General features: G+C 42.8%; 2 protein-coding genes across 4 annotated transcripts in view; one reads left to right on the plus strand and one right to left on the minus strand.

Moving 5' to 3' along the window:
• Positions 1 to 27,183, minus strand: part of LOC135707574 (uncharacterized) — a 220,157-nt gene that overhangs the window by 36,432 nt on the left and 156,542 nt on the right. The window lies entirely within an intron of this gene.
• On the plus strand, positions 12,168 to 13,798 carry LOC135707612 (uncharacterized). Its single transcript, XM_065229476.1, has 3 exons — positions 12,168 to 12,281; positions 12,356 to 12,656; positions 13,377 to 13,798. The coding sequence occupies exons 1-3, from the start codon at positions 12,168 to 12,170 to the stop codon at positions 13,796 to 13,798; spliced, it is 837 nt and encodes a 278-aa protein (XP_065085548.1).

Below are 27,183 nucleotides of genomic sequence, written 5' to 3' on the forward strand. Positions count from 1 at the left end.
GTATGAGTAATTATGTGGTTGGTTTGGTTTTGAAAGGGGCAGGCTAATTAAATGTGTATGGCGAGGTGCTAATAAGCGTGGTTAGGTCCACAAAGGGCCTTTTTCTTTTCTTTGGCAGCATTTGTCCTGGAGCGAGCGCCATTGTGTTCGAGGTCAAAGGACAAGCCCGGCATTATTAGCGAAGCCATTTTGCAAAGGCCACGTTGCAGCGGTAAGTCCATTGTGACACGCGTTCGGGATTGGTCCTCCAGCTGGGTTCAGGAGAACCAGCTTGGAGCAGTGCAGCAGTCGCTACCGCGGGTTCTAACGAGCCAATATCGTCCCGCTTCTTTCTCTTCCGCCACCCTCTATGCTGTTTTGGTTGCCACCGCTCCGCGAACTGCATGCACCGGGCGAGTTATCACGCAATCGCCACGCAGTCACCAGAATTAGACCAATTAGTGATTCGCCAGAATAACCACCACCCGCTTCATCACCGCCACCATCGCCCCATCGCCACCACCACCGCCACTGCCGAGAAACCCCGAAAACGAAGCCAAACCGCAAGTAAAATGTGACGTCACAATGTTAAAAACTATGTATCGTAAAATCTAGAATATAATGCTATTGTACATGTAATTTTCTTAGTCCAGAACTTTTCATACTAGTTGAAAATCTCACTACCATTTCTTTTGTGTATCGTTCTCCGGACTCGAAAGGAGTCTTCATGCCTCCCTCCCTTTGTGGTTTATTCAGTAGGAAATTGACTCTGTGGCTTTTGAGCATAGAAAACCATAAGTGAATCATTCATGTTTTCTTTCCCCTTTGCCCTGTTTATGGACAATACCCTATCGTCGTGAGTTACTACTGACAGCATAGATTGAAGAGTGAGAGTGGTATACCGTATTCCTTCCTTCCGACCCTGTTGATAACTTTTTCCACTGAGTAGCTGAGGGGTTTACAAATTGGCGCCCAACATAAAAATAATTTCATTGATTTTTCAGGAATTTCGGTTACAGTATCTCTCCTCTCCCGACCGAGGGAGGTAAAAACAGTAAAAACTGTTTCATTATTTTGCCTTCTCCAAACTACAAGTGCAAGTGATTATTATTAGTATTTAGCATGCATTTAGTAATTCTCGGTTATTAGAATTTTGCATGCAGTTCAGTTAATTATAATTTCGAATTCTTTTTGTAGCATTTAAGCACCCCTTACGGGTTCTCATATTCCATTGATTTGTTTTGTTGCTGTTCATTCATTTGTTTTGTTTATATTTTGACGCTAGCGAGAATCTAACAGAATCGATGTTGTTTTGCAGATCTGAGAAGTTTTCGAGATTGTTGGAGTTGTTCCGGATGTAACGAGTGGGCCCTAGAATCTATAAGGCTGCGTTGAAAACCGTCCTGGAGTCCGATTAAACCAAATCGCGACTGAGAAGGGTGAGTACAGTTGGATATAAGAGTGAGTCTGGACAGGGCACAGACCGAGGGGGGCGACACATCTAAATCTCAAGTTTAGATGGTCAACAAATCTCACACTAGCGAATCAATCTTCGAACAATCTTCTTTCATTTGTCGCATCTACTTGCATCGCTCATCAATTTTTTGCAGGAAATCTTCAGAATCGTCATCAATCTTCTTTCTATCTACTCAGCGTGCGCGCAGCTAGCCACAGCAAAACACAATCTTTTTTGCATCGTAGATAGAGTCGTCCCCCTCGGCACAGACGTTGATCTAGCCACGATTCGAACACTCGTTACTTCCTGAAGGCTCCAACCACCCGATAGATTCACAGTTATGGATTCTGAAATGCAGATAAAATACCGGACCCTTTTGGTTCACCATCTAGAAAAGGAAGAGGTTGAATTCGAACTAGAGGTTAGAGCAGTTCAATTCGAGAAAGATGAAAGTTTATCGGTAATCAGAAGACGTTTGAGGGAAAAGTTGAAGAGAGAAAGAGGCGATCCGGAAGAAGTTGATTTTGCAATCTGTGAAACTCGTACGGTTGATGGAGAAATTAGGTTGATCGATGGAAAGATTAAGGAAATTCGAGATTATTTGGAAAAGAGGAAGGAGTTCGAAGGCATTAGGGATGCATTAGGGACACGATTAGTGCATTATTTTGCTCGATGTTCTGCCATTCAAAGTGCCGCCGAAGAAGATAATGATCTAGAAGATCTGGACAGGCTACTAGGTACTATTCGTCGGTGGTATAGCACATTCTTCACTATGTTTTCTCCGATTGATTCGATTCGCAAGGAAGTGATGCTGCAGATTACAAATTCCCTGACCCAGTTACAGTTAGGTCTACCAGTTCCTTCGAATGTACAGCGTGTGTCACAGGAGACACAGACAGATGATACCGACGGGGAATCACGGGTTGCAGAAGGATCAAAGCCGTCAAATTCAGGTGCTAATCAATCGCGTCGTCTACTCCGGTCAACTTTGGAACAACCAACTTCAGATTCGTATGTTCCACCCAGTATTGCAAAACCGTCCGGAGCAAGAACAGTTCGCCAGAAGTCTAAGGAGCGTATTCTGAATAGGTTTGATCTATCGAGTAAGAATTCAAATCCAAATAATAAAGTTGTTGATTCCGATTCAGTGTCTGAGTCGTCATTGTCCGCATCTCCACCGAGGAGATCAAAACATAGGTCCCGTGGCCCAAATACGCGGCGAACAAAACCAGTGTCGGACTGGAATTTACGCCGTTATGACGGTAGGGACGGAGGTCAAGGTTTGATGCGATTCATTAAGGAAGTGGAATTTTATGCGCAATCGGAAAACGTCTCCGATAAGGAATTGTTTCGTTCAGCGATCCATCTTTTCTCAGGCCTAGCCAAAGTTTGGTTTATGCAAGGGGTGGAGAATGAGGATTTTACGTCTTGGCAAGAGTTGGTGGCCGAGATGAAAAAGGAATTTTTGAGCCCAGACCACGACCACGTGAGCGAGTTTAGAGCTGTTGACAGGAAACAAAGATCTAAAGAAAAGTTTCAGGATTTCTTCTTTGACATTCAAAAAATTTTCAATTCATTAACGAAACCAATTTCAGAAAAAAAGAAATTTGAGATCGTGTTTAGAAATTTGAGAGCGGATTACAAAGGGCATGTAGTAGCTGCTCAAATTGACAATCTTGCAGATCTGAAACCTTTTGGTCGCAAACTGGATGCCACTTTTTGGTATAAGTATGAGACCCGTAACCAAGATGAACAACCTTCTAGGAATCGTTCCCAAGTTAATGAATTGAGATCATATATGAATTCGAAACCAAACAGAGATGGAGATCAGCCGGCAAAATTTCGATCGGATCAGAAAGCAGCGGATAAACCAAATAGGGAAAAAGGAGACAGAAAGCCGGCACGCGATCAGCAGTCTGGAGATGATGAGAACGGTAAAAAGTCTGTGTCTGATGGGTTGAAGGTTTTACTGGATACGTACATTCCGCCCAAGCCCGGCATGTGTTATAACTGTCGCCTTCCAGGTCATCACCAATCTGAGTGCGAGCGCCCCAAGCATAAATTCTGCTACAAGTGTGGTTTCCACAACGTGGAGACTAAATCTTGCCCTTTCTGTGCAAAAAACGCTTAAGTTCCCGTCTGGAGGGGCAGACGGCAGCTGAGTACGATAAGAAAACCCCTAGTAATCCCGATCGTAGTCTTCTTTCATTAGGTTTGCGGCAAGTTGGTAACGACGAATATATGCACTCCTCCAATATAGAAATTAGCGAGCATTTTCTAAAAATCGCGGACGATGATAGACCCTTTGTAAAAGTAGAAATCCTGGATGTTCCACAGATTGGATTGCTGGATAGCGGTGCGAATCGCAGCATTTTAGGTTATGGTTCAAGTTTTCTACTCAAAACGTGCCATTTGCGTCTACAACCCGTCCACATCGATATCGCTACGGCCAGTGGGCAAAAGTTGGAAGTTTCAGGATGCGTAGATCTGCCAGTTACGTTCAATGGCGTAACAAAGATTCTGTCAGCTCTAGTTATTCCATCTGTAAAACGCAAACTGATCTTAGGATCAGACTTTTGGCAGTCGTTTGGAATCATGCCGACAATTGCGGCCACCGATTTTCCCAGTTCCGTAGAAGAGCTACGAGAACATACGGTGGAATCCTCTTTAACAGAAGAGCAGATGGAAAAACTAGAAGAAGTGAAGAAGTTGTTCAAACCCGCAGTAGAAGGTCGTCTAGAGTCAACGGCGATGATTAGCCATCGAATCGAGCTGTCGGACGAAGCGAAGAAGCTTCCCCCGGTGCGCATAAACCCATTTCCAACCTCACCCGCTAGGCAAGAGAAGATAAATCAGGAACTAGACAGTATGTTGAAGTGTGGGATTATTGAACGGTCATACAGTGATTGGTCACTCCGCCTTGTCCCAGTGGACAAGCCAGATGGTTCAGTCCGCTTATGTCTAGATGCCCGGAAGCTCAACGAGCGAACTGTTCGGGACTCTTACCCTCTCCCACACGCCGATAGAATCTTGAGTCGCTTAGGTCCGAGTTGTTACATCTCCACGATAGATCTGTCGAAAGCTTTTCTGCAGGTTCCGTTGCATCCACGTTCTCGGAAGTACACCGCGTTTTCGGTGTTAGGGAGAGGGCTGTTCCAGTTCACTCGGATGCCCTTCGGTCTAGTGAACAGCCCGGCAACCTTGTCGAGATTGATGGATCGGGTCCTCGGCGGGAGTGAGCTGGAACCAAACGTGTTTGTTTATCTCGATGACATCATCGTGATAAGCAACACGTTTGAGGAGCACCTGGACAGGCTCAAGGAGTTGGCATCTAGACTCAGAGCCGCTAATCTGTCCATCAACTTACAGAAGTCAAAATTTTGTGTGTCGGAAGTCCCGTACTTGGGATATATTTTGAGTAAGAACGGACTTCGCCCAAATCCGGATCGGGTCGAAGCCATTTTCAATTTCGAACGTCCAAAGTCGCTGCGAGCATTGCGGAGATTTCTGGGTATGTGCAACTACTATCGGCGGTTTATAGCCACCTTTAGTGAGATTGTACGCCCATTAACTGATCTGCTCAAAGATCAACCGAAAGTCGTGAAGTGGAACGAGTCCGCTGAAGCGTCGTTTGTCAAAATTAAGGAGTTGTTGATCAGCGCTCCCATATTGACGAACCCCGACTTTTCCAAGCCGTTTTCTATCCACTGTGACGCTAGCGATTCCGCCATTGCCGGAGTTCTGACCCAGACGTACGATGACATCGACAAGCCGGTCGCCTACTTTTCGCAAAAATTAGGTGCCACACAGCAGCGATATGCCGCCACCGAGAAGGAGGCCTTAGCAGTCCTGAGGTCATTGGAAAAATTCAGGTGTTATATCGAAGGTTCGAGGTTCACGGTAATCACCGACGCGTCGGCTTTGACGTACATCCTTCGGAGCAGCTGGAAAACATCCTCTCGATTATGTCGATGGAGCCTCGAATTGCAAAAACACGATATGGAAATTCACCATCGCAAAGGAGTCGATAACATCGTGCCTGACGCTCTGTCCAGGGCCGTAGAAGAGGTCAGTGCAGCATCGGCCAAGTCCGATTGGTACAACTACATGACGCAGAAGGTTATCGAGGAGCCGGAGAACTTCAAGGATTTTCGAGTGGAGAATGGGATTTTGAAGAAGTTTGTCTCGAGCCCGGAGAACATTGACTACCGTTTTGAGTGGAAGATTTGCGTACCGTTCGCTTTGAGAGAGAAGGTTTTGTTTGAGGAACATGATGAGGCAGTACACATGGGCTACGAGAAGACGCTGGCGAAGGTCCGTAGGAAGTACTACTGGCCCCATATGGCGAAGGAAATCAAGGCTTACGTGCAAAAGTGCAGGATCTGCCAAGAAAGCAAACCGAGTAATCAGTCCCAACATCCTGTGATGGGGCAACAGAGGGTTACTACGAAGCCTTTTCAGATCATTGCCCTTGATTTCATTCAATCGCTTCCTAGAAGTAAGACCGGCCATTGCCATCTACTCGTAGTGATGGACCTTTTCTCGAAATACTGTTGGTTGTTTCCGCTTCGCAAGATTTCCACCACCCAGGTCAACAAGATCTTAGAGGATAACCTGTTTCGACGATACGCCGTGCCAGAATGCTTGATATCGGACAATGCTTCCACGTTCCTATCGAAGGAATTCAAATCCCTCCTCGAAAAGTTCCGCATCCAACATTGGGCTAACTCGCGACACCATTGTCAGGCAAACCCCGTCGAAAGGTTAAATAGGACCATAAATGCGTGCATTCGTACCTACGTCCGATCAGACCAAACTCTCTGGGATACTCGGATATCGGAAGTCGAACACATATTGAACACAACTCCTCATAGCTCAACTGGATTCTCCCCCTATAGGATCATATTTGGTCATGAAGTAGTAGGAAGGGGTGATGAACATAGAGTCGATAGGGATGAGACGGTAATTTCGGATGAAAAAAGACTAGAAAACAAATCTAAGGTTGATCAGTTTATTCGCGATCTCGTAGTCAAAAATTTACAGAAGCAATACTCGAAAAATTCACAATATTACAACTTACGTCGGAAAAAGCCCGCACCAGTATATCAAGTCGGTCAGAGAGTCCTCAAAAGAAGATTCAAACAGTCCTCCGCCGTAGACAAATTCAGCGCGAAACTCGCACCGTGTTACAATCCATGTACCGTAAAAGCCAGGATCGGTACAAGCTCGTATGAGTTGGTTGACGATTCTGGAAAACACCTCGGAATCTTCTCCTCCGCCGATTTGAAGCCCGCCACCTGAAACGAAAAAAAGATAGAATGATTACCAGATAGTTCCGCTAGATTTTGTCAATGGGATATTGACGTAAAATAAAAACAGGATACTTAGCTCGCTAATCCAACTTTTCTTCCTGGAGCTGCAGACCAGGGAGAGAGACTGAAAGTAAACAAAACAAAAGTTAGGAAAAGAGAATTGAATAGTAGATGCGCATACGGATAGAAAGCTCGTCAATAATGATTTGTTAAAAGTACTTACCGGAAGAATAAATCCATTTGATCCTCGGAATATTGGTCCATGATGAATTCCCGCAAACCGACCGAATGGCAACAAAACCGATCAATGAAAATTTAACTGGAATTCTCATCGTTTAGAGCTCGAACGAGATAAATTTTCCGCGAACCGACTCGATTTAGGGAAGAGATAAACAATGACTGACAGCTGATAATCACTGGATCACTCACGCACTGGAACGATTTGATAGTTTAAGAAAAGAGAGTAAACATCGTTTTATTTGCTCTTCCAGAGAGGAAGAGAAAGCATAGATGCGATGTAAACAATACCGTAAAGATAGTTTTTGTTTCTTACCCAAGGTAAAAAGATAGAAAAAGTAGGTTTTTTATTGGTAATTCATTCAAGGAAAATGATGCATGTATCATTTTCAGGCGGTCGGAGGGGTATTGTAACCGATGGTTCCATAATGTGGGCTTGTGACTCTATCACAAGTGCACTCATAATCGACTGTATAACAGTGTTGTAGAATGTCCTAAATCCAACTCTGCTGTTGGTCGCTCACTTTCCCATACCTTTCCATTCGCCTGCGGTACCACTCACTCTCATCAAACTGGTTGACAGCAGGCGCTCTGCCGAAAAGGTTGTCCATATATGGGGTAAGGGGAGAGACAACGACGGGTGAAATAAATATGTAAATACAGCAACATTTCGGGTCTGCTCGTATTTCGTGGTTTTTTGCGGATTATTGCTTGGCATGTTAGCAGGAGTCAGGTTAATTCTGTTTCAACCGCACTCGGGAACAGACTCAGTGCGCGACGTGCTAATTTTCCCAAAGGTTCGCTGAAAGGGCGAGGTAAAAATGTGTAGTGTGGTTTTTTTTAAATAGTGTGTTTTGTTTAATTACAGGTCTAGGGCTAGTAAAAAGAAAAGTTAGTAGTGTCAGTCGTGTTTAAAAATTTCGTTAGTAAAAGTGGTTAGTAGTGCTAGCTGTAAAATTAGAACTGAAAATAATGTGTTATATTGTTCTTTAATGTTAGGGTAGTTCGACCAATTGTCACCCCAAACTGACGGTTGACTGTTACCGTGCAGATAATTCTAAAAGAAAAGGTAAATTTATGTACATTTATTGTAAATTTGTGAAAAAAATTATGTATTGTATGAGTAATTATGTGGTTGGTTTGGTTTTGAAAGGGGCAGGCTAATTAAATGTGTATGGCGAGGTGCTAATAAGCGTGGTTAGGTCCACAAAGGGCCTTTTTCTTTTCTTTGGCAGCATTTGTCCTGGAGCGAGCGCCATTGTGTTCGAGGTCAAAGGACAAGCCCGGCATTATTAGCGAAGCCATTTTGCAAAGGCCACGTTGCAGCGGTAAGTCCATTGTGACACGCGTTCGGGATTGGTCCTCCAGCTGGGTTCAGGAGAACCAGCTTGGAGCAGTGCAGCAGTCGCTACCGCGGGTTCTAACGAGCCAATATCGTCCCGCTTCTTTCTCTTCCGCCACCCTCTATGCTGTTTTGGTTGCCACCGCTCCGCGAACTGCATGCACCGGGCGAGTTATCACGCAATCGCCACGCAGTCACCAGAATTAGACCAATTAGTGATTCGCCAGAATAACCACCACCCGCTTCATCACCGCCACCATCGCCCCATCGCCACCACCACCGCCACTGCCGAGAAACCCCGAAAACGAAGCCAAACCGCAAGTAAAATGTGACGTCACAATGTTAAAAACTATGTATCGTAAAATCTAGAATATAATGCTATTGTACATGTAATTTTCTTAGTCCAGAACTTTTCATACTAGTTGAAAATCTCACTACCATTTCTTTTGTGTATCGTTCTCCGGACTCGAAAGGAGTCTTCATGCCTCCCTCCCTTTGTGGTTTATTCAGTAGGAAATTGACTCTGTGGCTTTTGAGCATAGAAAACCATAAGTGAATCATTCATGTTTTCTTTCCCCTTTGCCCTGTTTATGGACAATACCCTATCGTCGTGAGTTACTACTGACAGCATAGATTGAAGAGTGAGAGTGGTATACCGTATTCCTTCCTTCCGACCCTGTTGATAACTTTTTCCACTGAGTAGCTGAGGGGTTTACAAGATTATGGAAACACCATAACAACTCCACGAGAATTATATAACTGGGCAGTTGAACAAACAGATACAAATATCACAAAACTACGTTTTGAGTACATATCCACTGAACAGTACATCGAAATGTCAGAAGAACTCGAAGAACTATATAACAACACAAAGACAATATCTGGCACACAGAAATTCCACAGTGCCAGTGTGCCTATAACTGGTGACAAAGTAGCGGCAAAAAGGTATTCTAATTCAGAAGATGAACCAAAAATATTTAACTTGATTGGCAAAAGGAAAAAATAGCATGTATGAAAATAGGTTTAAAACATTGAAAATATATAGATAAATGATATATGAAAAATCTTGACTTTTTTCTCTCACATATTATCAAATTTTTGCATCAGTAGTAGACAACAGAATAAGGGAATAATATTTTTTGACAAGGTCTACATGTCCAAATAGTTTTATTGAACTCTGAGAGGGTGCTGCCAATTCCAAATACGATTTGGCGAGAAATGCATCATGAGCCCTTTTCATATGAAATTCTCGATTAATCAAAGTGAACTTAAGTGCTGATTAGACAAAATTGAATCGCAAATTGAGCTTCATTAGATTCTGAGATGATTTTGAGCTTCACTGGTTTAGTTTTGTGTGAAAATGGCAAATCAAAAAAAAAATCAGTTCAGACATGAAAAAGTCCGATAACTTGGACAATTTCCTAAAAGTCATTCATACAACACATTGTTGTAGGAGTTGTCATTTTTCCATAATATTTTTTTGAAAAAAATCGGCAGTTAAAGTTTGGCCCTTCTCAAACGTTAGTCTAGATAAATTTTGGAACAACTAAGTATGCAAAAGTGCTTATTTAGTCAAAGTCTACACATCTAGAAAATTTCATTGAAATCTGAGAGGGTGCTGCCAGCTTCGAATACGATTTGGCGCGAAATGCGCCAATCTATTGTGTCCGCACTAAGGATATGCAATATGAGATTTGTTAAGATCGACGCGAAGCGCAACGATTTTTAATCCGCGAAATGTACGAATCGAAATCTCCGAAAAAAATATATCACGAAAGCGAAGCGTAACTGCGGTGGCAGAAATCTGCGAATTGAACGATATTTTTTGTAATACATAGGGTAGAGCGCTGATTCGTCGTAATCGCCCATTCCCGTTCTATCGATCAGAAAAGATCAATAACATCAATGATTTCACCGTGCACAAATCAATATAAGGTTTGTTCCGATGCGTTAGTTCATTAGCTACAACAAAAATCCTGTTAGAGCGCAATGTATGAATGGGGAAATGGCTCTAATGTTGGCCTATCAATCTAAGATTGGGCCCATCGCTAAAAATTTGCTATTTATCAATTTTATCTAGATGAAATGGGACGGTACTAATGGAAATTTTTGTTCGCTATCAAAAATTTAGTCGATTGCTGAATTTATGTATGGGCCCAAATTAGGAGCAATTAGGCCGACATTACATAATTTTCCCCTATTTACGCTCATTGTTCTCAAAACAATAGAGGCGCTCCTAATGAATCCCCTTTTTCTACGTTTATCCGTAGGACGAAGAAAATATAATGTCGTTTCAATGCGTTTGGACGGAATTGAAACTCGTAGAACGAATTTAGAATCAAGAAACAGTATTAGATTTTAAACAATATCTCAACAATTTGTGACTCTTTATCAAATCCAACGGTACGTATGGAAAGGTGAATAAATTTAGAAGTCATCTTTTAAAGAAATATTACAGTTTTTTGAGTTTAAACTCGTTCAGAAAAGAGAGGTAAAGCGCGGGTTGTGCTTAGTAGGACGGAAAATAGATCAAAATTCCTAATCGGAGTGTTAACAACCCTATGTTTGGAATAAATTTGCGCCTTTGAAGTAGGCAACCAGAATGCTCGAAACAATTTGAAAAAAATGGGTGAACCCCATACTGAAAGGACACCAAAACAAAATGATAATGCAAAAAAAATTTAAGGATGGGAAATTTGGATCATGTCTTGCTTGGTTTCATCAATAGACATTGCTTATAGACATTTTTCAAGATTTAATGACTAACTTTTGAAAAGGGCTTAAATTTCGATTGTTTTAAATTTTAGAGAATAAAATTTAAGCGCCCACCTTTTTTAATGGACGGCACACCACCGCGATCGACATTGCCACTGCCAGTTGATCTATCGCGAACAGGACACAGTGGAATATCAGTAACGACCTGCATGGTAGTGACCATTACCCGATCCGCATACAGCTTTCCGTAGGCGCGGCCCCTCCAACGACTCGGAGACCCAGGTGGCGCTACAAGGAAGCCAACTGGGACGCCTTCAGGGAGAAATCCGACGCTCTCCTTCAGCAACGCGATCCGAACGACATCTCGAGCTTCACCGAAGTACTCTACGAAGTTGCAACAGTATCTATCCCAAGGACGGGTAGCGTAGCTGGGCTAAAAGCTATACGTTGGTGGAACGAGGATACCAAATGTGCGGTGAAAGCGCGACGCAAAGCTTTACGCCGGCTTAAGCGTCTCGCCTTAGATAACCCTGGTAGAGAGGAAGCGCTGAAGTTTTACCGAGAACGCCATCTCTCTTGCAAAGCGATCTAGGATGGATTTCCTGGATTAAATCGACGAATCTCAATCGTCGAGTGAATTGTGGAATCACGTCAACGCTCTGAGTGGCAAGCGGCGGTCTACTCCACCTACTATCCAAGCTCATGGCACCTCGGTCTCAGAACCGAAGGACATCGCCGACGAATTTGGAAAATATTTGACCGGCCTGTCTGCTGTCAGTGGCTACGACAGCGATTTCGTCCAGCGCGTCAAACCTTCCACAAGCAGCATTCGCGACTTTCGAATTCCACCCGATGTTCCTGCTCTCCAGATCAACGGAGCTCTTACCTTCCGGGAGTTTCAATTTACCCTCGGCAGTTGAAAAAACTGGGTGTTCAAAAACCTTTCGCTCGACGGAAAAACGAGGCTACTCGCCATATTCAACGATCTATGGCTCACTGACCTGTATCCGGACCTCTGGAAATAAAGCTTGGTTGTGCCCATTCCAAAAACAACACGGCGAGTGAAGAAGCTTCCTTCTTTCGACCGATTGCGCTCACTTGCTGCGCGGCAAAAGTGATGGAGAGAATGGTAAATCGTCGCCTTAAGCAGTTCCTGGAGTCAAACGGCCTCCTTGACGAACGGCAGCATGCGTTCCGGCAAGGACACGGCTCCTCCACTTACTTTGCAGCCCTCGAAAAAGTACGTAAGGAAGCCCAGGACAACGGTCACCATGCGGAGCTAGTCTCCCTTGATATTTCAAAGGCGTTCAACAGGACATGGACACCTGTGTCATCAAGCAGCTCATCGGCTGGGACTTGGAAGGTCACATCACACATTTTGTACGGAATTTCCTCCTTGATCATACCTTCCAGGTGACCGTCGGGAACACTCGCTCGGATCCGTTCCCCGAAGAAACTGGAGTGCCTCAGGGATCCGTCATAGCAGTAACGCTATTCCTGGTGGCAATGAACGGGGTATTCAGCCGATTTCCCAAGAACGTACACGTAATCGTTTATGCCGACAACATACTCATCGCGGACCAGGACATAGCTCAAGCAGCAGTCTCCGCCGTCAGCAGGTGGGTGCTTTCGGTTGGTTTCCAGCTCTCCGCGCCGAGAGTGTACGGTGCCATATCTGTCACTCTGGCCATCTGATTCGAGGACCACCGATCACCATCCAAGATCATCCGATTCCGCTCAAGAAAACAGTGCGTGTTCTGGGGGTAGTACTGGATCGCACCCTAAGCTTCAACCAGCACTTCAGGATGGTGAAAAAAAAACTGTAGTAGCCACATTAACATAGTCAGGACAATCACCCGCCCGCATCGCTCCAGCAACCGTGAGATCCGCCTTCGTGTCGCTCGGGCTGTTATCGACTGTCGACTTTTCTACGGCCTCGAAACAACCTGCTTAACCACCGAGAAGCTCAACCACATCCTCGCTCCGGTATACAATACCTACGTACGCATCGTATCCGGCCTTCTCCCTTCCACGCCTGCAGACGCCGCATGTGTGGAAATTGGAATCCTCCCTTTCCGCTATCGATCTGCTGCAGCCATTGCTACGAAAGCCGCCGCCCTCGCTGCAAAGACATCCGGGAACGAAAGGGTCTTTCTCCTCAACGAGGGGAACAGAGCCCTCCGCACTGCTGCCAACTGTGACCTCCCCCCGGTGGCCAGGGTCCACTGGCATGGAGATAAGAGTTGCCGATCAAACGTCGTCAAAATAGATAAGTGAATTAATAGTGGATTCCAAGTTGAAGATAACTCTGTAGCTTTGAGACGTTCTGTTGCAGAGCTTCCCGGGTCGGTTTATTCGGGGCACGTTCATGGCTTTACGAACGGATCGCGGTCGCGGGCTGGATTTGGACTCGGAGTGGCAGGACTGAACACTGCAACGAGTCTTAGTCTACCGGAGGAGTGTTCCGTCTTTTCCGCTGAAGTCACATCTATTCTAGACGCAGCCATCACTCCGGCAGATCAACCGATCCTCGTGTTAACTGACTCACACAGCGTCATCCAAGCGCTGGAAACCGAAGCCCCGAGCCACCCTTGGATTCAAGCCATTACACGGTTCGCCCCACCTTCAACCGTCTTTACGTGGATCCCCGGACACTGCGGTGTTCCCGGAAACGAGGCTGCGGACAGACTGGCGCGATCTGGTGCATCCGGTCCCCGCTACACCAGGAACGTACCCCTCCTAGACGTCAGGCGTTGAATTGTGAATACTATTATGGAAGCCTGGCAGCAGGAATGGTTCCAGCCGCGGACCACTTTCCTGAGGAAGATCAAGGAAACCGTACGCTTGGTTGATCTACTCTTACTCCAAATTTTCGTAAAGCTGTGTCGTTACATTTTTTTTTTTTTCTTTCTACACATAGTTCCTTTTATGGTGTCGTGACCTTCCATTACTTTATATCCATCCTATATGCAATATGCAAAAGGCATTAAAAAAATCGTATCCAAGCATGCAGTTGAGATATGCCGTAATGCCTTTTCGTTTGATGTAAATCCTTCCTCAAAATTATCTATTGTCGATTTCGTTTTTGCGGTTTAGCACCGGTGTAGTGTAAGCAGGAATAAGCGCGAGTCTTTGACAGCTCAACATCATTTGTTGGTAAACAAAGGTGCATCCTAAATCTACACCCTAAAATATTTCGGTGTACGGCAGTGTAGCACCGGTGTAGCTACACCGCAAAAACGAAAACGACATATGTCATTCATTATGTTTGGAGTTGGACTTCGATGAATTTCAAGTAATATAAGTAAGGACTTTTCCGTCTATCATACTAAAGAGAAAATCGAAATCAACAAGTATAAACTTGTCGTTCGAAAGTTCAACTTTCACTGGCGTTAATTCACTCATTAACTTTCACTGGCGTTAATTCACATCTTGCTTAGTAGCAAGAATAACTTCTTTACTCGCCTTGATAAATTCAAGTATGAATGGCCTGCAGAATCGAATATTTTGAGGCATAGGATTGAATCATAAAATATCCTTTCGATTGTTGTACATAAACAACTGCATTGGTGTTAAGGTTGACGGAAATATATGTGACTCATCCTGACATCCTTCTGGTAGCGCTTGATTATATTGCAAATATCCAGTTGATAGTAGTTGGGTTTTTTACAACAGTTCCGAACCAGGAACAAACTTGAAAATTTATAGTTTCGCTAATTAACCTTCCTTTCTTTCCAGGCTACGTTTGGAGGAGTTTTCCAGTAGATAAATCCGAAAGTAGTACGGTTACCCCACCGAATACTAAACTGCAGATTGCTATAGAACGAATAATTTTATTATCTTTAATACCTTTTGATGCAACGCGCTTTTACCATACAAAGCTATTGATAACTATTTTCCTCAGTTTGTTTATCTTTTGGTTATCTTATTCTATCCATTCTCACACACTCTCACCTTCAATTCCTTTCTGCTCGTTCCCTCACTGACATATGGAATCAAGGTTACATGCGAACGTCGCAAGGTGTATCGATAGTGCTCGGCGGTGCGCACATACCCCCTCCCCGTAATTCTGGTGAAGGTCCCTCGACGTAATCAGATTTACGCTCCTGAACTTCCAGCACCGCCAACTTAGTTAAGGGACGTCTGAACTCTCCTTTCGCCGTCTTCACTAACGCCTACCTGATCCTGCCGTCTGCTCCAGGGTAGACTTCAATTACCACGCCACGCGTCCAAGTCTTTCGTGTGGTTTCGTCAGCGATGTAAACCAGATCTCCACGACTGACTGGTTGCGCCTCCGAATGCCACTTCGATCGCTTGTTGATCGTGAGTAGATATTCCGTCAGCCATCTCTTCCACAGCTGGTCTGCCAAAGATTGTGACCATTTGAAACTGTTCCGCAAAGCATCAGCTTTGTTCGTGCTGGGAATTAGTTCTGCTTTACCGTGGTTCCCGAAACCCTTGACGAAGTTATTTGGCGTGAGGGCTTCGTTTGCATCCGATTCAAGACCACAGTACGTTAACGGATGGGAATTGATCAAGTCTTCTGCCTCTGCCAACATAGTTAGAAATACTTCGTCCGTCAATCGTCTTCCGTCGTTGAAAACCACCAATGCTGCTTTAACCAAACGGACCAGTCTTTCCCAAATTCCACCCATGTGTTCCAGCGGGTCCTGGAATCCGTCAACTCTTCCTCGAAGTCTCCTTCAATCTTCTGCATAATCTGCTTGCTGGCGCCCTGGAAGTTTGTGCCGTTATCCGAGAAAAACTCGATCGGCTTGCCTCTTCGGCAAACGAAACGTCGGATGGCCATCAGGCACGACTGAGTTGACAAGCTATGAGCGACCTCATGATGGATTGCCCTCGTTGTTAGGCAAGTGAAGAGACAAATCCACCACTTTTCCGATCGACGTCCAACGGTACCAGTGATTGGCCCACAGTAGTCAACGCCAGTGAAGCTGAAGGGCTGTAAACCTGGAGTAACTCGTGCCAATGGAAGTGACGAAAACGTTGTGACGATCCTCGTGCGGAATTAAAGAGCTCCATCCTTCTCGAATCCTTCTCCAATCGGGTCACTCCTGCTGTCCACGTCACTCGAAGTGGTTGCACAACCCCCTTTGCTCGCAATAAGTTTGCCAGTGACTTCTCGACCAACGTATACGAAGAACTTTCGTCCAGGAAAGCTATGGTGTCCACGGCAAAGCTTCCGTTGTAGAGTGCTACCGGAATCATCCGGACTATCACCGATGGTTTGCGCGACGGGTCGAAATGCAGCAGAGGGTTGTGTGGCTCACTACACTGACCCACGTTGCATCGAAAATTGAGTTTGCAACGTGCATTTCCATGCTCGTTCAGGCACAAATAGCATAACTGCCACTTACGAACTGCCCCCCATCTTTCCGTTATCCGAAGTCTTCTAAACGTCTCACTGTTCCGGATCTAATAATCAAGACGACCGCATATCCTGCAGGGTTTCTTTTCTCTCTGCTGCGAACGCGATGATTGGCATCTTTCACTGTTTGCGTCAGCACCGTGCGTGTGCAGAAATCCCTCGTTCTCCTTTCTGCCTTTTTCCTTCCGGAATCCTCGACAAGCTTTCGAAACAGTCGTATCGCAGTACGCGACAATCTCACTTACGTCTTTGACGATACCCGAGAGAAAATCAGCCAACGTTCGGAGCGTAACTACTCGATGTCTGGCAGCCTTCCTGCGATAGCGAACCCACTCCAACTGGGTACTGGCGGGCAGCTTTTCCGTCAATTCCTGCATCAGCATTGGATTCATCAGGTGCGTGGTGAGATCGGTAGCTTCTAAATGATTCACCAGTTGCTGAACGACAACGCCCAACTGAATGAACGTAGCCAGCTTATCTGCTTTCGGGCGCCTTTCTAACTTTCGACAGCAGCATGTTTAACACTTGCTCCGGTCTCCCATAAAGCATATTTAGGGTTTCGATGATCTATGGTACTGCTTTAGGGAGAAGCAATCTAATGCGCACTGACTCTAGTGCTTGGCCTTTCAAGCACTCCTGAAGTCGAGCCAAGTTTTCGACGTCGGAAAACCCACAAGCTTCATTTGATGTTTCATATGCGCTTATGAACATCGGCCACTCTTCCAACATTCCGGAGAATACTGGCAGCTTCTTCCCCAGGAATTGTCGAGCCGACAGTTGGCTCTTTGATGGCTGACGATGCAGATTCTTCGGACGATTCTGGATTACAACATCTTGTTCCGACGAACTTTCTTCCTCCTATTCTGATTCTTCCGAATCCTTGTCGTCTTCTTCTGATCCCTACTTCTCCGAATCGATTTCCTCCTCATCATCACTGGCGCCGGAACTATCTTCTTCTTCGCTGCTTTCCTTGACCTCGATTGACTGCTTCTTGCTCTTCTTTTTTTTCGTAAGCAAATCCGGATGCCCAAGTGGGGTATTCTTCTTGTGGGAACTGGAAAGCAAACCAGGTACACCACCGGCCACTTGGTCTCCTTTGCTTGCATCTTTTGGATCCGCTTTCTCCAGGCGGTATTTCTCCGACTTTTCCTTCTCGGACTTTCCTCTTCCTGGCTTTTCCTTCTCCATTGTAGCTTCGTTTTCTTCTTCTTCCCATCTTCGTCCTTCGATGCGTATTCACCTTCTTCCTGTCCGCTTCCTTTTCCTACATCCATCTTCACAGCCGGATCGATCTTCAACAGCTTTAAGTTGTTCTGCACCTTCTGCAGCACTTGATCGCGTTTCTTCAGGTGAGCTTCTTCTTCCGCTAACTCCTGTTCCAATTGCTCCTTTTCAAACGCTAACTCCATATCGCGTTTTTCTTTTTCTACTTGCTGGCGCAACAAAAACATCTTGCGCTGGTGTTCGAGTCGCTTTTTTCCCAGGATCTTTTCGATCTCCAAAGCCTACCTTTGCTCCTCCATCTCCTTATCGAGTTTACCCAACTCCTCTTCTAACGCAGGTGGACTCGATTTATCCGCAGCTACTCTAATACACCCTGGAGCTACACCCTTTACAGCACCAGGAGACCAATGAGGTACAGAGAGAGGTGAAGCAGATCATAAAATATTGTTGTATTAGTAAACTAAAAAATCAACGTCAACGCAATTAGTGACGTCACTAATTGCTTGTATCGTACAGGGGTTTCACTCACACAACTTAACCGATTGCTTCAGCTCGGTAATCCAGCTCATTGCCAGGAGACATCCTTAACTTTGTCCGTCACACCAGCGCACCCAAAATGGTACCATCTTTGGCAATGGTTTCAAAACACCATCTCGCCTTCGACGCTATCCGGCAGATGGCATCCCGCACAACTGTAACCTGTCTTCTCCAGATCTGGTCCCGGCATTATAAATTTTCAAGTTTGTTCCCGTAGACGAACCAATTCTGTAGAATTTATATCGTTGCAATGCATATACTGGTTGAGTTCTACATCAATTATTTTAACGATTCGTTCCACTGTATTTTAAATCAGCGCCTGGAGTTTCACTTTTATTTTCGATACGCTTTCTTCGATGAATTCACTAGAAGGGGTACATATTTTTTCACTGCTCCGATCACATTGTAAGCTGGCTCTATTATACATGCTTACACTTGGACTTGAAAGTAGAATATGGCTTTTGCATTGAGCAGCAGCAGCATCAATACGAGGTATGACTGAAAGTTACCTACTATAATGCACATGAATCAGATACTATCTAAAGAGTAATTCAGGCACAAATTGAACTAACAGCGAATTCGTTTATTATCGGGGTTGGAACCAGTTCCAACCCAGTGCAAAACCGAACTTTTTGTCAGTGCGAACCTCAACCTGAGCTGGGTTTTAAAAACAAACGATCAAACTGACGTTTGTCAGAAAACAAGCAGACCCAATCTTGATACCCGATCCAGGTTGGAACTGAATAATAAACGAATTCGCTATAAGTGTGGCTGTTACTAACACCACAAAGCGATCTTTAAAAAAAAAATGTTCTGCGTTAAGCATAGTTAGCTAAAATGGATAGGCCTTTTTCAAAAGTTGGTCATTAGGTTTTCAAAAAATTAATTATAATCAACATATTTTGATTATCCCAGCCATATAAAACTCGAAAAGTTACAAAAGAATTGTTAAAGTATTTGTCCACCAGCACTATTTAGCATGACATGAAACTCCCATAGTGACTACAAAAATTCAATTAGCATTATTTCCAAAATATGCAAGTTTATGCAACTGGTATCTTCAGCTATTGTTAGAGTGTACTCAAAAAATTACCCACAGCTGCAAATTGGTCTGGAAATGTGCGGAAATCTAAAGTACTAGATAAACAAATTTAATTTTTTTTTTTTTGTGTGTGTTTTTTTTTAATTTTTAATATTTTTATCTAAACAAATTAGAATTTTGTTATTTTCGTTAGACAATAAAAAGAGGTTAAACAATCTTGATTTTTTTTTAACAATGGTCTAAAATTGATTTCAATTGAAGGCGCACACTTTTCTCGCTTTTTTTTTACTGTGACGGTCGATATCTCAGAAACTAGAAATGATAGAAGTTTAAAACTTTGAGTTTCTCGCAAATGAAATGTTTACTATCGATTAAATATTTCGTAAAAAGGATTGGTGAAAGTCAATTTATTTTTTATTTTTGTCCACCAGATATCTGATAGTTCAGATTAGCTTGAGTTTATATTGCTTTCTGATAATGAGATTGATTGGTGACATAACTTTAACATTCAGTCATCTATGCCATAACTTTAATCAGTATTATAAGAGATCTACATCTGATGTGATAATAACATATTCCTGTTCAACCAGCTAACCCTATACCGAACAAATATTCGTCGACCGATTTCTACATTGTCTGGGCCTGTACGTCATATTTTATTCACCAAAATATTTATGAACGCGTACCAACAATCCGTTACACCTTTTGCTGTCCCCTGCAGCCAGATTGGAAGCATAATGACGCCCACGCTGTGCACGATCAGCTTTCCGATTGTGTATCTCACACACTACATCGCTGTCTTCCACACAACCGATCGTCCCGTGCCGGTGCTGAAGCTGATCAACAAGACTGACTGGCTGCTTGTGTCATTTCTTCATTTCTCAGAGCTGCCTTGGGCTACCACCTAATGCTTGACAACCGCTAAGCCCGGCAGTTTTTATGTACCTATGATTCAACCAGCCGAATCCGTCGAGCTTCGTATGAAATGCTAAATGATTCACTTCAGTTCTATCGTCCCATCACCATCGAATTGACATGCACGGTACCGTAGGAAGGGCCCCGTTGCGTTGCTCTATACACAATTATTATCATATATTTTGCGCAGATTCTTCTTGCTTGCAAACCAACCTCCACCGTATGCTCGACCCAGAGCTAGGAAGTGGGGCATATCGTAAATGATGCGTTCACAATAATCGGGGCACAACAATCGGACGGGCAGCTGGGCCGGGTGGCGGCGGCAGCTTGATGCATGTTTGCGATGATGAGCTGTCAGTTTGACCGAATTGAACCCGTCGTCGGAACGCACCCGGGAAGGCTTATCTCGGGTGATCTTTTGGCCTGTCTGTTACTCATTACATTCACACAGGAATGGCGTAGAAATATGAACAAAATAAAACCAGCGAGTATGTGTTCAAACTGCCTGGAAGGCACATAATAGCTCTTTCGTCGTACAAACAGACAGAAGCTGTTCATTCATAAAAAATACCAAGTATGTCTCACCGCACGTTCATGAATAACGACGATCGAACGTACAAGATGGTTTGGATTTAACTTGTTGGGAATTCAGTTCATGTACGCACTTTTCGAAGCTAATGCTAGTCACATAAATGGATTTGGAGATTTTGGCACCCTGTGTGGTATAGCTAGTTTTTGAAAAACCTGGAAATGTGACCATTGAGCATTTCCAGCCCAAAACGCAAACCGATTGAACTCAAGTGTTTCTGATTTGAATGAAACATTTTTTTTATAAAATTAATAAATTTCATTTCATTTTAACCTAGGTGTTCCTGTCTTGGCAATTCAGTATTTTAAAAAGGTTTTATAAACCTGCATGTCAGTATAACAGGATTGCAACGATTTTTGCCTGAAATTATTAATTATTTTGTTGGACATTTGTTCTAAAGTATCAACATTCGAAATTCTATGTACTTCGGTAGTACTGTACCAGGGAGGCAACTTCAAAATCATCTTCAGAACTTTGTTCTGAATCCTTTGAAGTCCTTTTTTTCTGGTAGTGCAACAACTAGACCATATTGGCACAGCGTATAGCATAGCCGGTCTAAAAACTTGTTCAAATATTAGAAGTGTATTCGTCAGGCAAAGTTTGGATTTCCTGTTTATAAGAGGATACAAACATTTTATATATTTGTTACATTTGGCTTGAATGCCCTAAATGTGATCTTTAAAAGTTAATTTTTGGTTTAGTATTAATCCTAGATATTTCACTTGGTTTGACCAGGAAATTGGAACTCCGTTCATAGTGACTATGTGACTACTACTAGGTTTCAAAAAAGAAGCTCTAGGCTTATGTGGAAATATTATAAGTTGAGTTTTGTAAATAATAAGAGAAAATATCTAAACTTTTCTGCAGTCTGCTGCAAATAACATGAAGACCTTTAGCGGAAATGCCTGTGTCATCGGCGAACAAAGATTTGTGGCAACCCTGAGGCAAATCAGGGAGGTTAGAAGTGAAAATGTTATACAATATAGGCCCAAGAATGCTACCCTGAGGATCTCCTGCTCTAACAGGCAGTGGATTAGATTTGGAATTTTGATAATTTACCTGCAGAGTTCTGTCAGTTAAATAATTTTGAACTAATATCATAATATAATGTGGAAAATAAAACTTTTCCAATTTAGCAATCAAACCTTCATGCCAAACACTGTCGAATGCTTTTTCTATGTCTAGAAGAGCAACTCCAGTTGAGTAACCTTCAAATTTGTTTGAACGAATTAAATTTTGTAACTCTTAAGAGTTGATGAGTAGTTGAATGCCCATGGCGAAATCCAAATTGCTCATCTGCAAAAATTGAGTTCGTATTGATGTGAAGCATCATTCTATTCAAAATTATCTGTTCAAAAAGCTTACTTATTGAAGAAAGCAAACTTATTGGGCGGTAGCTAGAAGCTTCAGCTGGATTTTTATCCGGCTTCAAAATTGGAACAACTTTTGCATTTTTCCATTTATCAGGAAAGTATGCCAAATGGAAACATCTGTTAAATAATTTTACCAAGAAAGACAAGGTACTCTCTGGGAGTTTTTTGATGAGGATATAGAAAATTCCATCATCACCTGGAGCTTTCAAATTATGATTTTTTTTAGTTATATATATTACTTCGCCCGAATCAGTCCCCCAGGAATCATCAAAAATATTTTCCCGAGAGAAAATATTCAGAAAATCCCGAGCAACCTGATTCTCAATAGGACGAGTAAGACCCAAACTGAAATTATGGGAACTCTCGAATTGCTTAGCAAGTTTCTGAGCTTTTTCCAAATTTGTGATCAAAATTTTACCACCTTCTTTAACCGCTGGAATAGGCTTTTGAGCTTTTGTGAGTTTCCAAAAGGGTTTGGATTTCGGGTCTAATTTAGAAACATTATTTTCAGGGGGCGACCCCGGCGTAGTGGTTAGCATCCATACCTCTCACGCCAAAGTCACGAGTTCAAATCTCACCCTCGGACAAGTCACGAATGACCCAAGAGTGTTAAAATGACTATAATAAAAAAAAAAAAAAAACATTATTTTCAAAAGTTTTGTTCCTCACGGCAGAGAATCGCTTTTTAATGTTGTTTTTGAAAATCCCGCCAGATAAATTTCATGGCAGGATCGCGTGTTCTTTAATATTGCCTCCTACGGACATTTTTAAGACGGATCAAGAGCTGAAGATCGTCGTCTATTATAATTGAATCGAATTTGACCTCGCATTTTGGTACTGAGGCAGCTCTTGCTTCAACTATAGAAGTAGTCAGAGATTCAAGAGCATAATTAATTTCATCTTTGGTTTGCAAAGGAATGTTTGGATCAAAGTTATATTCCATAAATGTTCGATATTGCTCCCAATCAGCTCTATGGTAATTGAAAGTAGAGCTGTTGGGATTACAAATTATTTCTTGGTATATTTCAAAAGTTACTGGAAGGAAATGACGAGGCTCGGTAGCTCAGTGGTTACCGTTTCTGCTTACTGAGCAGAAGGTCGGGAGTTCAATCCCAGGCCCGTCCCCTTCCTTACAATTTTTCACTTTGCCTTATTCTATAACCACTAGATTTTAAATTCTTCTTTAACACCGATCGCATCACTTACCACAGTGTAAGTCCTGATCTAAAAATAGAAATTGGATGAGTGCGCGCGCGTGTGTGTGTGTGTGTGTGTTTGTGTATTATAATCGCTCTACCAAAAACGATCCCTGCGTGTGCGTGCAACCTTTCCCCACATCCAACATCCCAGTGATTTCTCGTGGAGGCGCAGAGGATTTCTCGGTTTCCTTCACAGCGAGTACCACGTCAACACATTCCTTCCCATTCCCTAGTTGACCTGCATTCGGACACGGCCGGCGCTGGTATTGCTAAATATTAGATCTCCAGTTCTTACACATTGAGGATGAATGTTAGTCCCAAAACATCATCTGTTGGTTCTCAGTGTAATTGCAGCTGATCTGGTAATAACAGAGCAGCAACCGTGGGCGGTCAATCATGCTTCATGCTATTTCAAAAGTTACTGGAAGGTGATCAGAACCGAAGTCAGCATGGGTAACCAATTGGCTACAAAGTTGACATGAATCAGTTAAGACCAAATCAATAGTGAAGGGATCTCTTGCATGTTGGGCTGTTTGGATATTGAATAGTGCAATAACCTGCAGAACAATCATCAAACAGAATGTTACCATTGGAATTGCTTTGAGCATTATTCCATGAGTGGTGTTTTGCATTAAAATCACCAATAATAAAGAATTTAGACCTATGACGGGTAAGTTTCTGGAGGTCACCCTTGAGAAAATTCTTTTGCTGGCCTACGCATTGGAATGGCAAATAGGCAGCTATAAACGTTAGTTGTCCAAATTTTGTTTCAACAGAAACTCCCAAGGTTTCAAAAACTTTGGTTTCAAATGAAAAAAGAATTTTATTTTCGATTCGTCTATGAACAATGATGGCAACGCCACCACAGGGTCCATCAAGACGATCATTTCTATAAATGAAATAATTTGCGTCCTTCTTAACCTTATGGTCAGGTTTAAGGAACGTTTCAGTTATAACGGCAATATGCACGTTATGAACTATCAAAAAGTTAAATAGCTCGTCTTCATTATCTTTAAGAGATCGAGTATTCCAATTCAAAATATTTAATGGGAGTAGGTATAGGTGAAAAATTTGAAGCAGGGGTGATATTTGTACCTACGGGTACGAATGTAGAATTTGTTCTTCGCTGACCGTTGTTAACAGCAGAGGAATTTGTACCTGGTCGGAAACGTGGAGCGTTTCCTACCTGTCGCTTAGAACGAGATTGTAGCTTTGCGAGTCTTACATTCCCACAAATTGGATTTGTGGTTTTCACCACAATTTGAACATTTAAATTTCTTAGGATCTTCCTTCACAGGACAGTCGTCCTTTGCGTGAGAGGAATTACCACAATTCATGCATTTAGCTGGCATGTAGCAATTTTTAGTTCCGTGACCTCATCCCTGGCACTTACGGCACTGAGTGAGGTTTTGGAAATTTCCTCCAGTCTTCCTGAAGTGTTCCCACTTCACTCGGACATGGAGCATAAGGCTAGCTTTTTCTAAGGCCTTAAGGTTGTTTAGTTTACTAGACTTGAAGTGAACTAAATAAAAATCATTAGAAATCCCGTTGCGCGAATCGAAAGGACGGGATTTCATTTTCATTTTGATTACTTGGAGTGGCACAACTCCAAGTAATTTTGCCAGTTCATCTTTGATCTGATCCAGAGATTCACCACTGGGCAGTCCTTTCATGAAAACCTTGAAAACACGTTCAGTTTTGGTGTCGTAAGTAAAAAATTGTGCTGCTTCTCAGTAAGATACTTGAAAAGACATTTAAATCCGTCGAAGGTTTCAGCCAATACACGGCATTCACCCTGACGTTCAATTTGTAGTGAAAACTTAACTTTCTCGAAGTTCAAAAGTTCCATGCGAAGAGCATGGAAATCGTAAGTGGTTATCTTTTCCTTCTTGGCATTATGCCGGGAAAGTTTACTAGATTTTTTCTTGGATGATGGATCATTCTCATCATCCGTGAGCAAATCAAATTGATTACTCAAATTAATTTCATCAGAAGAGGGATCAAGAGTTTGTCCCTTTCTTTTGCGCTTAGGCGCCATGGCGGCAGTAAATTGTTATCCAAATCAACTTCAAAGCAGATTACTATAAGGATCTGAAGGATCGAAAAGGAATTTTCCAAATCGATATCCAAGAAGGATTACCTCGGGTAGGGTCCAAACAAAGATCGAAGAAGAATAAGAGTTGAACGTTGAACAAGGTAGAAATTTTACAGGTTTAGCACTGAAAAGTGCGGTTTAAATTTGTTGTAGCTTTAGGTAGTAGTAACACTTCCTTCAGCAAAAAGCAAATAGATCCGAACGGCAAGACAGCACGATGCGGACTGAAATCAAACTTGTTCTTCTCCGTTTCATCAATGCCATTGCATTGACCTGTTCTCCTGACCAATGAGGTAATAGGGGAAATGGCTCTTATGTTGGCTTATGCAACGAATATTGGGCCCATCGCTAAACATATGATATTTATCAATTTTAACTAGATGAATGCGTCATTGGGACGGTACTAATGGATATTTTTGGTCGCTATTGAAAATTTGGTCGATTCCTGAATTTATGTATGGGCCCAAATTAGGCGCATTTAGGCTGACATTACATCAATTTCCCTTATGTACCTTCCATCAATGATTGTATATATTTTCTGAATGAGGACTTTTCACGTTTTTAAATTCATGATATTTATTAAATATCTATCATTTGAACAATGTAGATTACCTTACTTTTGACTTATACACAAATCTACTGCTTTTTGATTTCTTTAGTCCTAAATGCTAAAACAACACATCATAGGGGATTCATTTAATAGTACCGATATATGTATAGGAAATTGTCCACTGAAAATTTGCTAGATTGTTTTTAAATTTGGAATACAATAGTTCATTCTTCTATTAAAAATGCATTGTTGCAGTTTGCCTGACGAAAAACCGTAAAAGTTTATTGCATTCTCCTTATACATGTGATTACAGTCTGAGACTATGTAATCACATAGTATCGGTATTTGTGACGCCTAAGCTATTGAAGTCAATATGAATACAAGACGACAGCGCGTTCGTCATCTCCTTAAACTCTCGTGCAGCAGCTTCACAAAAAAACGCCGAACAGTCCTCATGAGCGAGCCCATTAACGGTCAGCATTATATTAATTGGAATTTTATTTAAATTAACCCATGTTAATCATCGGCGGCATTGCGTGCGTGGTGGCGTGCATTTAGTTACGACCTGGTCAAACCAACGCGATGAGTGCGATCATTTTACAAACCAAGCCCAGCCAGCTAGCCCTGAAATCGTGCGGGGAGAGACAAGTCTGTGTTGACTGCCTAATAATTCCGCGCCGACTATCAGTTTCGTGAACAAATTTACAGGCTTACACGTGCTTCCAAGTGGTTCACCCAAACGTTGCCCGTTGAATATTAACATATTTATAATACTTACTGCACTTCAGTGTTATATCATAGATATCATTAGTGCATTGGATGAGATCAAATAGACGGATTGGTAAATAATATCCGAGGTGGCCTGAAGGGTAAGGTCAGTCGTATCTGCGGGCTTAAGATAGAGCCTGTGTGGAACGACTTCCGTATTAGGGAGCGGTCGTGAAACGCATAAAGTTTTCTTGTTTTATGATGTTTGTGATGATGTTCATCGCATTTCAAGGGCTAATGAATCATAAGCCATTGAAGTTATGTCCGTGGGAGTAGCGTGAGAAATGTGTGTGTTGATTTTCAAAGATTTGGATCAGTTTAAGATATTTCTGAAATCATTAGGTCAAGTAGCAAACCTAACTATTTATAGCTCAGAGAAATTTGAACATTCGGGTTGAGCTAAGGAACTTTGCTTAGTTGGCTTTCTTCTGAGTAGTTAATAATACCAGGACAGCTCGATT

Source organism: Ochlerotatus camptorhynchus, unplaced genomic scaffold (genome assembly GCF_037179485.1).
Source record: "Ochlerotatus camptorhynchus isolate MF236.1 unplaced genomic scaffold, CSIRO-AGI_Acam_v1.1 ptg000314l, whole genome shotgun sequence".
In the NCBI taxonomy this organism is placed as follows: domain Eukaryota; kingdom Metazoa; phylum Arthropoda; class Insecta; order Diptera; family Culicidae; genus Ochlerotatus; species Ochlerotatus camptorhynchus.